The sequence below is a fragment of the Ceratotherium simum genome, chromosome 8, assembly GCF_057802395.1.
Source record: "Ceratotherium simum simum isolate JZ-2026a chromosome 8, ASM5780239v1, whole genome shotgun sequence".
Lineage (NCBI taxonomy): Eukaryota > Metazoa > Chordata > Mammalia > Perissodactyla > Rhinocerotidae > Ceratotherium > Ceratotherium simum.
In genome coordinates, this window is record NC_141907.1 from 2,527,489 (window position 1) to 2,540,202 (window position 12,714).

General features: G+C 44.3%; 1 protein-coding gene across 5 annotated transcripts in view; it reads left to right on the top strand.

The window, feature by feature from the left end:
• The window catches only part of HTT (huntingtin), a 158,067-nt gene that overhangs the window by 99,519 nt on the left and 45,834 nt on the right, over positions 1–12,714 (top strand). For all 5 annotated transcript variants that reach the window (XM_087434841.1, XM_004432334.3, XM_087434843.1 and 2 more), the window contains 3 exons: positions 747–869; positions 1,166–1,401; positions 2,842–2,984. In XM_087434841.1, coding sequence (XP_087290967.1) covers positions 747–869; positions 1,166–1,401; positions 2,842–2,984 — 502 coding nt within the window. The remainder of the gene's footprint in view (positions 1–746; positions 870–1,165; positions 1,402–2,841; positions 2,985–12,714) is intronic.

Consider the following 12,714-nt stretch of genomic DNA (forward strand, 5'->3'; position numbering starts at 1 on the left):
TCGTTAGTAGTGACAAAAGTTGGAAACAGTGCCCATCGATTGGGGAGGGGTTGAATACATTGTGGTGGAGACTTAATTTGAAATATTTTGCATCCATTAAAAATAATGTTAGATTTTAAAACCTGTTGCCTTGGGAGTTCTCCATTGTATTTTTAAGGAAAAAACGCAGAAACATTTATAATATGATTTTTCAAAACAACTTAAAATACGTATATCCTCTACATGTGTGTGGATGTATGGTTGTAGGAATGTGGAGAAAGTTAAGAAAGAAATATACCAGTTTGTTAACATTTGTTACTAATTGGTGGAGTAGGGATGGGGTGCAGGTAAAGCAAAGAAAAAAAGGCATAGTGTGTCTGATACCCCATTTGGGTAAAACATACATGTATACAGAGATGCATGAGAGGCTGGTTCCCAAAATGTTGATGGTGATTGTATCAGGGTGGTGCAATTCCATTTGATTTTTTCCATACTTTTATATATTTGAATTTTGTACAGAAAGCATATTGTTTATATAATAAAAATCTAAATGAAGGGATTTCCCTTGTGGAAAAAACATAGCTGTTACAGTGTTGTTCTAAAAAATATTTGCTTGGTTCACTTACTAAAGTTAAAACGCATTTAAATGCGAGGTGGTAATGATGGGATGGTCAGGGTCATTTGACCTTGAGATACTAGATTGAAATATAACTGTTGGCATTTTTATTGGCTTACGGCAAAACATTTGTGATGTTTAATTGCAACAGATGTACATTGATTCTCATGAGGCCCTTGGAGTGTTGAACACTTTATTTGAGATCTTGGCCCCTTCCTCCCTCCGCCCTGTGGACATGCTTTTACGAAGTATGTTTGTCACTCCAGATACAATGGTGAGTATCTCGCCTCATGATGGTGTCTTGGAGCCACAACCCTGCAGAGCAGGGTTTGTCCAAGTCACCTGGGGGCTCTGCTGGGCCAGGGTGGAGCCTGAGAATTTGCATTTTACATAGGTCCCCAGATGCTATTGATGCTCCTGGTCTGGGACCACACTTTGAGAACCATTAATAGAGAGATTTATTGGCAGAATGGTATAATAGGGATAATTTTCATTCATGAAACTGGCAATCAGGAAAAATTTAATCCTCTTTTTTCTTTAGCTGTAACTCATTTATTTTCTTTCTTTTAGGCATCTGTGAGCACTGTTCAACTGTGGATATCGGGAATCCTAGCCATTTTGAGAGTCCTGATTTCCCAGTCAACTGAAGACATTGTTCTCTCTCGTATTCAGGAGCTCTCCTTCTCCCCGTATTTAATCTCCTGTCCAATAATTAATAGGTTAAGAGATGGAGACAGTAACTCAACACCGGAAGAACACAGTGAAGGAAGACAAATGAGGAATTTGCCAGAAGAAACATTTTCAAGGTATGCTCTATGTCTGAGCCTTTGGCTGGTCCCTATCCTTCTGGAAGTCGTGTGGTGTTTGGTCATCGGTAAGTCTGGAGTAACTCCTTCTCTTGCTCACCTCTGTGAGTTAGGTGAAGAAGTCTGTGTTGGTGTGTTTTCTTTACCCATTCTGCCTCACCTGTGGCCCCTGGGTCATGCCTCTCTTATGGCTCTGTCACATCTTTTCTTGTATCCTCGTTAAAGCCACGCAGCGGTGACCAGGGTGGTGGGGGTGGGGCGACCTGCCCTGAGTACAGGCAGTAAGGGTGTGTGTTGCCTACAGAGAAATTTAAAAACCTGAGAAAACCTACTAAAGGTCAGTCTTATTTTTATTCTCACCGTGTGCTGGCCATTCTAAACAGACAGTAACAAAATGCTTCTCCCTGCCAGGGTGGACCGCTCCCACTGTGTTCCCCGGTAAACATGTATCAAATCATGACTCTTCTCGTGAACTGTTTGGAATCTTCTTGAGGGCAACAGTCCCGATTCAGGCACTGTAAATGCTTGCTGCCTAGACAAGTGTGTATCCATCTTTGCTGGATTCAGGGTGCTCACTAAGTTAGAGCTGCTTAGAGGATGTCCTGTAAGTGCAGTTTCTGCACATGTGCTCCTTCCAGCCAGATCCACCGTTAACATCAGTTTAGCGCTCCCTTCGCTGGTCATCAGTGGAGATGCCTGCATGTTTGTGGAGATAAATCCAGTAAACCTGCATGGCTCACTTTTGTTTGCAGGTTCGACATGTTGGCTCCCTCTGTTACATTTAAGCAGGTGGCTAAAATGGACAATACATGAAATTCCTGATTTCCATGAAATCAGCACGCTTTATGGTTTACAAAGCTTTAAAGAAACACTACATTTGCTTTATCCTCCTAACAGTCCTTTGAAGGTGGTGTGATTATTGCCATCTCATAAGTGAAGAAAGTAACATGCAGAGAGGTAAAGGACTTAATCCAAAGAGATGGTATTAAACATTTCACTTTGTTTATTTTACTTTACTTATTTTTATTTTTTATTTTTTGTGAGGAATATCAGCCCTGAGCTAACATCCATGCTAATCCTCCTCTTTTTGCTGAGGAAGACTGGCTCTGAGCTAACATCTGTTGCCAATCCTCCTCCTTTTTTTTTCCCCAAAGCCCCAGTAGATAGTTGTATGTCATAGTTGCACATCCTTCTAGTTGTTGTATGTGGGACGCAGCCTCAGCATGGCCGGAGAAGTGGTGCCTCGGTGCGTGCCCGGGATGTGAACCTGGGCCGCCAGTAGCGAAGCACGCGCACTTAACCGCTGAGCCACGGGACCGGCCCTTTACTTACATTTTTACTCTACCTATATCTACTGTATATATTTTTACATATATACCTCACAAAACTTTTTTGTAATAGTCACCTAATTCACCATCACCCTTTTCCCTTTCTTTGAAGGTTCCTGCTACAACTAGTTGGCATTCTTTTAGAGGACATTGTTACAAAACAGCTAAAAGTGGAAATGAGTGAACAGCAACATACTTTCTATTGCCAAGAACTAGGCACGCTGCTGATGTGTCTGATCCACATCTTCAAGTCTGGTAGGTGCATCAGACTAGTCTTCATAGAGTATCTGTATATTCCCTGTCCTGCACTGTACACTCAGAGTGTAGGAACTGTGCTGTCCAGTGCAAGGTCTGCTCTACTCGGTGTGCATTTGAAAATGTTTTGTTGGTGAAAAGAGTAAACCTGAGGGCTTCCTCCCGTTTTAAAGATTTGGAAGGCCAAGATGTTTTGGTTACCTCTAAATATGATTGTGGATTAAAAGACAATAAACCCAAGAGAGAAGTCACCAGATGAAAGCCGTGCAGCAAGAATAGGAAGCAACCAGTCCATATTAGGACAGTTAGTGTTTTCCAAGAGGAATGAGTGTTTCAAGAAGAATGCCTTGCTTTAGATAAAGTGAGAAGCTGGAAGACTTCAGTTATAGGGTACAGGCATATCTTTCTTCTCTCAGCAAACAAAATGAAAGGCAGTTCTAATCTCTAGGAAAAACAAGCAGCTAGAAAGTCATGGTCTAAATATGAAGCAAACCAAAACATGGCATGATTTTCAACAGTTGATCTGATGGAAACCCATTCTCCTGTAAGTGGCTCAAGGGTAATGACCAAGGACCCATAGAAAGAGCTGTCATCTTTCTAGGCTTCTTGGCTTTGTTAGGAACTATATTCATATAGTCATAATGTAAATGCTGTTTGATTTTTCATTTTTAGAATCAGTGTATGAATAAAACATTGAAGACTTATTTACTTAATTATGGTTTCAGAACAGAATGGAAATGTTTTCAGTTCTGACAAATATAAAAGGAAAACCAACTTAATTTGGAACGTGGAAGGTAGAGAAGGAGGTGGAGGGGTGGAAGGGGCACTAATACTCTCATCTTGCATTGTTGAGGTGATGCAGTAATATCTAAAGTTGACAGGACAAAAAATGGATGCCGCAAAGGTAACCAAATAGAACTAAAGATGTAACTTAAATTGTTAGCACAGGTGAGCTAAGTCTCTTCTCTAATAGGGTAGAGCCTGTAAGTCATGACGTGATTGTTGTGTTCAGCAGTTTCACTTACAGGGATAGGACTCTGTCCTAAACTAGTGGAAGAAAAGAAACTGATTTGAGCTGCTGGAGTGTGGGGGTGGTTGCTCTCTTTAGGTATGACTGCCTCCGATGGTTTAATTCCATTGCTGCATCGTGTATTTCCATGTCTCAGCTCTGATCCTGTGTTGGCTTCGTTCTCTTGTGGTCTCCTTCACCATGGCAGAAAGGATGGCCTCTGGCCGCCAGTGGTCTCAGCCCCTGCATGAGTCCTGTGAGTGGCCCATGAGCCCCTGTGTGCTGTGGCCAAGCTAGGCCAGGTGGGAGATTGGATAGCATTCCTTTGAGAGGGAGAGTTACTTCCCAGCAGTAAAGAAAGAGGAGCAGACAAAATAATTGATGGTCTGCTACAAGTGATAAAAGCATATCAAGGAGAATTTTAGAGATAACTACCAGAACTAAAAACAGAATGATAACAAGTAGTTACCTTAAGAGGGGTGGGGCAGGGCACTTTTAAATTCAGACGCCTCTCTCTGTTATTGTTTTTTGTGTGTGGGGGGGAAGGTTAGCCTTGAGCTAACATCTGTTGCCAATCCTCTTCTTTTTGCTGAGGAAGATTGGCCCTGGGCTAATATCCGTGCCCATCTTCCTCTATTTTATACGGGACACAGCCACAGCATGGCTTGATAAGTGGTGCATAGGTCCGCGCCTGGGATCCAAACCTGCGAACCCCAGGCCACTGAAGTGGAGTGCGCGAACTTAACCACTACGCCACGGGGCTGGCCCCTACTACTGGGTTTTTAAATCATGTCTATATATTACTTTAATACAAATTAAAACACACATACACAAAGTACGTGCCCTTAGAGCAAAAGAGAGTTAGCATTTTGAGCCTGTATTCATTCGACAAAGATGTTACCAAGTCAGCCCACCACCCTGCTGGGCTCTGGGTATGCAGTGGTCAGTAAAGCTGATGTTTTCCTTGCCTTTGTGGAGCTCACTGTCTAGCGCTAAGACAGTACACAGACATGTAATCACAAGTCTTGATATCTCCTAAGAAGGAAACAAATAGTGCAGTGACAGACAAAACAGGGTAGGTAGGTAGAGGCAGGTTTCTGAGGGGCTACTGTTAAGCTAAGACCTAAACGGTGAGGAGCTAGCCTTTCAGAGAGAAGTGTTCTGGCCAAGAGAACAGCGGAGAATATGAGGGGTGAGGGGTAGGAGGGGGACTGGGAGGCAAGCAGGGACGTAGTCTCACATGGCCCAGGAGTCATGGAGAAAGACATGTCTTCATGGCTACTTCATGTAATTGCTAATGCCTTGGCACGGGCATGGCCAGAATTTAATTTTGGTAATGGACTGTAGTTTCAAGCTGCCATATTTACTAACATTGAAAGAATTTTCTTTTTGAGGATCTTTTGTTTATGCCTCACTGACCCCCTATAATAAGTTTAAAGTTGAGAAAGTAATTATGCCTTATGAATAATAGGTCATTTTTAGTATGTTGATCATTTTAATATTTGGCCATTGATTGGTTTGGATCTGACACTAGAAGGCCACCTGTTCCTCTCTAAGGACTGCTTTCTACCTTCTTTGGATAAGAGTGATATGTTGTGTATCTTTATGCACGTCAGTTTCTGTGCCGTTCAAGGTGTTCACTAACCCATTGCTCTAACTTCTTGTTCTTCCTTTTCTCAAAAATCAAGGGAAATATTTTTATAGTCTGTTGCAGCACTGTCCAGTAGAGCTTCCTGCAATGTGATGTGGGAATGTTGTGTGTCTGCACCAATTCAGTTGCCTCTAGCTACATGTGGCTGTTGGGCACTTGAAATGTGGTAGTGTGATTGAGGAGCTACTTTTTATTTGATTTAATTTTAGTTAACTTAAATTTGAACAGCCATACATGGTGTGGCTACTGTATTAGACAGGACAGGTATGTTGTGAGGCAACACGCTCTACTGAAGAGCCCAGGGCTAGGTATTGGGGCACATGGGTTTTGCTGCTAGTGTCTTTGGACATTGTTCAATTGGTTCAATATTTGTAAATAAGAGGTGTGTATGGTACGCATGTGCTTAAATGTCTATTTCTATCTCTTTCTCGTTTATTCTGACTATGTTTCTTTTAAAGACACTAGGGGGCAGAATTACTGTGTTTGGTTGGTTTTGAGATAGAGTTGGAGTAAATCATCTTGTACTTTTGTATAAATAAGGTGCATTTAGTATATAAAGTTGGTAATTTTTATTTATGCGTTGCTTAAACAAAGGCAATGAATTTCACTCCACAGAAAATTGAGAACTTTGAATTTTTCCATTTCTCAAAATGAGGACTAGTCAGAATAATGGCCTTCACCTCTAGTTTTCTGTTACCCCTCTTGTTGGGGGAGGGGGTATGATTCCCAAAGTCGTTTGCCTATTTCAGTTTTAATCCAACATAAACAGAATCGCCAAGAAAGATACCTCTCCTCCGTTTTACAAGATCTAGGTGACCAATACCCTTTCCTCTCCACGCAGATGGTGGAGCCTGAGGTGTGGGCTGAGAGTATTTGTTGCTTTGTTGCAGGCATGGCTGGATTGAAGCTCCCTGGCCTGTGGCCGCGATAAGGCTTCCTAACTGTTCCCTGTTTTCCAAGTCCACATCGTGGGCCCTTCCCCGCTGCCATCCAGACACCTGATGGAGGCCGGCAGTGGGTGATAGCGCCATTCCTGACCCTCCTGGAAGCGGGAGCAGGCAGAATGGTGCCACTGCATGCTCATTTCCTTTCTTATAGGCAGAGCTGGAAGGTTGGGCAGAGCTCTCTTCCCAATACTTGCAAAAGGGTCAGTGTTCCCACTTTATATATGGGCCAAAGTAGGAATGCTGGAAGAAAGAGAGAATGGTTCTTTCTACAGTAATAGAATTGACATTGGTTCAGATTCATGCTTGGGCAAGGATCAGAGCTGCTAATGGTTATAATGCTGGAAATAATGGTATTCTCTTATGGGTAGGTGGTACCTTTTATGTGTATCATCCCCATTAATCCTTAGAACAACTCTATGAAATATTTCCCCCTTTTTACTGGTGAGACACTTTAGGTTCTCAAAAGTCATAGAGTAAAACAAAGAATGAAAACCCGAGTATTTTTTCTTGCCCATTATACCATGCTGCTTCTTGGATGGTCAGTGGATGATGGTAATGTAGCAGCTCACATTTGCAGAGCACTTCCTGTGGGCCCAGGCACTGTGTGAAGTCCGATTATACCCATATTCTAGCTGAAGAAATGGAGACACAGAGAGATCAGTAATGCATGAGCTCCTTGGTGGTGGGGTTGGGGTGAAAATCCTGGCCGCGGTCCCCAGAGCCTGAGCTCTGCCCACTTCATCCTGCCTGCTTGAAGATGGTACTCTCTGTCTTCGACTCCTGCTTCCCTTATTCCTTTCAGTACTTCTTTTTTAGCTCCAAAAGGACAGGGCTAGGAGAGTCTTTGTGCACAACCTTCTGTCTGTCTTCCTGCCTTGGCATGCTGTTCTGCACTTCGTCACTGTGTCTGGACCCCTGGCCCCTTTCTCTTCTCCCAGGTCATTAGACTCTTCTGGCCTCCTTTGCCTCCCAGTCACATCCGGACACTCTCAGTGCCATGGGCTCTGCCTTCTTTCTCTCTGTCTCAGCTGATCATCACTGCTCGTGAGACTGGTGCTCGTGAGACTGGGAAGGGGGCCTCACTAACAGCATCTTCTAATCGCAGTCAAGTGCTCACTCCTCCCTTGTGTTAGTTACGGTCACAGTAGCTACTGTAACAAAATCAGCATTTCAGTGGCTTAACACAGTAGAAGTTTGTTGTTGTTTCTCTGACGCTGCAGGAGGGTGTTCCTGGTTCCCGGTGGGTCTCCTTCCTGGGGTTCTGCTGTCCCCGAGCGTCAGCACCCTTGGCCTGTCCAGTTGGGGAACAGGAGAGGGAAGGTAGACAAGGCTTTATTGCCTTGGACTGAAAGTGACGTACATCCCTTTTGCTTGACTTTCTCTGGTGAGGACTCGTCGCAGCCCCCACCCCATACAGTGGGCTGGGAAATGGTCAGCAGAAATAACTGCTTCCCAGCAGCAACTCTGTATGGGGGTGGGGTGGGGGTGGGGGGTGCACAGCTTTTGGTGGGCAGTTTGCTACCTCTGATAGAGCCACAGGGATGAAAACCAGGAGGTTCTAGGGTGATGGAAGTCAGAGGAGGACAAGGCAGGTGACACAGCTGCAGAATGAGCCATCTGCCAAGGGGACACTGGCTGGGTGGAGGGGTTTTTTAGAGCCTTTACCAGCCTTTATACATCCTCCATCATCTCCAATGCCACTTCTCCTGCAGGATCTAACCCCAGCTCTGCAGAGAGAAAACGGGGCCTCCCACTATGTTTGTCCAGTTTTTCTTCCTGCCACCTCAGGGTTGGCATCCTTCTAACGTCTCATCCTCTGACAGAGACATAGAACCATTGGTCCTTTTTCCCATCCGCTCTTGCGTCTGCTCTTCCCATAATCACATCCTTCTAGTTTGTGTCTTGAAATTTTCCCTCATCCACTCGTCCAGTATCTGTTGCACACTGCATGTAGCAAGATGTGTATTTGTCTTTCCTTCTCACCTACAGCGGCGCTGATAACCCAGCCTACAATTAAAAACAAGTAAACCCTTTCTTTGCTCTGCTGCTTCCTTAATTGTCCTCCCTCTCTTGTTTACCACCCAGCTTTTCAAAATCAGTGTTTCAGGAGTTTATTCTTGTTCTTCTAGCGCTTTGCTTTCCCTCTCTTTTCTCCGTCCACAGCAGTTTGCCTCTTGATCTTGTTACCAGAAATGCCTCCTCAAAGGCCACCTGTGTTCTTTCCTGAGTCTTCATCTTCCCGGATCCCCTGCCTGAGTCTGTGGAACAACCCTCTTCTTTATGAAACCCCGTCATTGCTTGACTTCACTTTTATGGTCTTCTCTTTTCAGGCTCTTAATTGTATGTGTTCCTAGTTTCTATCCTGTTCCGCCTAGTTTTATTGACATACAATTGACACATAACATTGTATAAGTTAAGGTGTACAACATATTGTTTTGATATATGTATATGTTGTGAAATGATCACCACACTAAGTTCAGTTAACATCCATCTCCTCATGTAATTACAGATTTTATTTTTCCTTGTGATGAGAACTTTTAAGATCTTTTCTCTTAGCAGCTTTTAAATATAGAACACAGCAGTGTTAACTATAGTCAGTGTGCTGTACATTACATTCCCGGGACTTTATCTTATAACTGGAAGTTCAACCTCCTTTTGATCACTTTCACCCAATTCCCCCACCTCTCCACCTCCCCACTCACCTCTGGCAACCACCATTCTACTTTCTGTATCCATGAGTTTGGCTTTTTAGATTCCACATATAAGTGAGATCATACAGTATTTGTTTTTCTCTGACTTATTTCACTTAGCCTGATGCCTTCAAGGTCCATCCATGTTGTCTCAAATGGCAGGATTTCCTTCTTTTTTATGACCAAATAATATTCTATTGTGTGTGTGTACACACACCATTTTCTTTATCCATTTATCCATTGATAGATAAATAACCGCCTAGATTATTTCCATGTCTTGGGTACTATAAATAATTCTGCTATGAACATACAGGTGCAGATAACTTTTCGAGTTGGTGTTTTCGTTTTCTTTGGATAAATACTCAGAAGTTGAATTGCTGGATCATATGGCAGTTATATTTTTAATTTTTTGAGGAAACTCCATCAGTGGCTGCACCAATTTACATTCCCACCAACAGTGCACCGGGGTTCCCTTTTCTCCACAACCTTGCTAACACTTGTTATTTCTTGTCTTTTTGATAAAGCCATTCTGACAGGTGTGAGGTGATAGCTCATTGTGGTTTTGATTTGCATTTCTGTGATGATTAGTGATGTTGAGCACCTTTTCATGTACCTGTTGGCCATCTGTATTTCTTCTTTGGAAAAATATCTATTCAGATCCTCTGCCCATTTTTTAATCAGATTGTTTTTTTGCTATTGAGTTGTATGAATTATTTATATATTTGAGATATTAACACCTTATCAGATATATGACTTGCTAATATTTTTTCCCATTCGGTAGGTTGCCTTTTCATTTTCTTCATGGTTTTTTTTTTTGCTGTGCAGAAGCTTTTTAGTTTGATATAGTCCCACTTGTTGATTTTTTATTTTGTTGCCTGTGTTGTTAGTGTCAGATCCAAAAAAAATCATTGTCAAGACCCATGTCAAGGAACTTTTCCCCTCTGTTTTCTTCTAGGAGATTTATGGTTTCAGGTCTTATGCTTAAATCTTTAATCCATTTCAAGTTAGTTTTTGTGAGTGGCGTCTCACAAAAAGAGGCTCTAGATAGGTGTCTGGTTTCATTCTTCTGTGTGTGAATATCCAGTTTTCCCAGCACTGTTTATTGAAGAGACTGTCTTTTCTCCATTGAGTCTTCTTGGCCCTGGTGGGTTTTTTTTGATGAGGAAGATTGGCTCTGAGCTAACATCTGTGCCAGTCCTCCTCCATTTTGTATGTGGGGCACTGCTACGGCATGGCTTGATGAGTGCTGTGTAGGTCCGCACCTGGGATCCAAACCCATGAACCCTGAACTGCCGAAGCGGAGCATGCAAACTTAACCACTACGCCACCAGGCCAGCCCCTTGGCCCTGGTTTTTATCCTTGACCTCTTCTCTGCTCTCCTCTCTCCCCCTCTGTCTCCCTCTGTCTATGTGTCTCTCTCTCCCTCTGTGTCTCTCTGTCTCGCTCTCCTCTCTCTCTCAGTAGGATTGTCCCCTTTGTGACATACCTCAGTTTTTGCTGCAGAGATAACTCTCGTAACTATCTTTGTAGTCCTGTCACTCTACTGTCTTGTCAGCCTCAGTCTCTCATTCCCGTCCTCCCAGACATGTGACTTGGTGTCTTGCAAACACCTCAAATTTATGCTCAAAATTGAACTCATCACCTGGCATAGCTGTTTTTCTCCAGTTGCCTCTTCTTGCTCATTTGATCAGCATTTATCATCAGACGTGTTCAAACCCCAGCGTCGCTGTCAACTTCTTCCCCCACCCCAGTGAGCCATCTAACTTCCTAGACTCTCCCGTTGAGTTCTTCCTCTCTGTTTATTGCGACACCGCCAAAGGCCATGTGAACTTTCCTAACAGCCTTCCAACACCAACAGCAGCCCCAGGTAGTGGTCTTTGCTCTGCCTGGCACCCTGCTGAGCCTCTCCCTTGGGTTTTACGATTCCATCCTTGTTGCAGCCCTGTGAGCAGCTACTGCTCTTAATTCCATTTTACAGAGGAGGAAACTGAGACCCCAAGTAATGTATGGCCAGAGTCACCAAGTAGTAAATGGTAGAGCCACGGTCTGATTTCAGAGCCTGCGCTGATGCTCAGTCACCTGGAACCAGCTCTGACTGTGGTTTCCTGCTGCCTGTTCAGTAAAACCCCACATTCATGGTCTCTCATTCCCCATGCTCCTGCCCTGGCTCCAGTATTCCTGCCGGGTAGTACCTCTCTGTCCATTGACCCCACAAGGAGCCCATGCAGTAATGGAGGGGCACAGAGAATGACCAGGCCAGGGCTGGGTGGACTGGAGGTGGGGGGTGCTCACCGTGCAGCAGCCAGAGACAGGACGAGCATTTGAAATCTTCTCATTGGGATTTTTTTCCTGAAGGCCTGTTTTTGTTAGGTCTCGTCCTTTGTCTCAGGTCATAGGTGTAACCAGTCATGAAGCAGTGAGGAAGAATTCTGTAGTCTGGTTTTGCCTGTGTTAGGACCCTTTTACATTTGGGATATGTTGAAACTTAAATAAGAAACAGAAATAAGATTTTGACTGTCCAGCAGTGAGTGATGCCAGGAGGCCAGGATATGCGGGACAGGGAGCCCTTGGCCAGCTCCCATCCATGCCGTGTCTTGCTGCCTCCCCTGCTGTGTTTTGCAGTGTGTGTGTCTGTGTGTCCTTGGGGTGAGGGCCAGCCCATGTGAAGCCATCGCAGGGTGAAGAGAGAAGCATGTTGAGCTTTGTGCCTGCTCAAAGAAGGGGATAGAATGGTATCATTAATTCCCAGAGGGGATTTTTCTAGGCCCTGAAAAGGATGCTGTGGAGAGACTTGAGGGCAGAGTCCATCTGGGTCTGCCGATAGTGTGCCTGTGCTGAGTGTGGGTGGCTGACGGCATGGCTGTCCCGCTCCAGAATGCCTCGTGGGGGCGCTAAGGCTGCCTGGCCCTTGGCTCTCAGTAGCTTGCAGAGCATGAACTGGGGACTGACTGCCTTCTTTCTCTGGGCACTTCTTCGTGGTCCGCATGACCTCTAGTAGTTTCTGCCTCTGAGTTCTTAACAAGCTAAGGAGCTGTTTAGTAAGGGAGGAGTAGGGTGTGGTAAGGGCCCTGCTCTTCCCACTCGCGTGGCTATGGCTCTGTCCTGTGGAGGCCCTGCTGTCCTGGGTGCAGTGACCCGCGGTGACGAATGTTGGCCGTTTACTTCTCAGTGTAGCTTTGTCCACTGTCACAGCACAAGGGAGGCCCTTGACTCCGAGCTCCTGGAGAATCTGGTAACCTCAGTGGGGGAAAGACGTGGGTGAGTGAGAACATTAGCTTCCTTGGCTGCTCCATTAAATAAGCAGAATATCTGTTACTTTGCCTAGAAAAGTCAGAATTTTCCAAGTGCCACAGGCTTTGAATATGTAAGTGTAGGAAAGAGCCGTGCATGTATCTTTTTTATGTAAAATCTTCTCATAGCCACAAAATGTTGG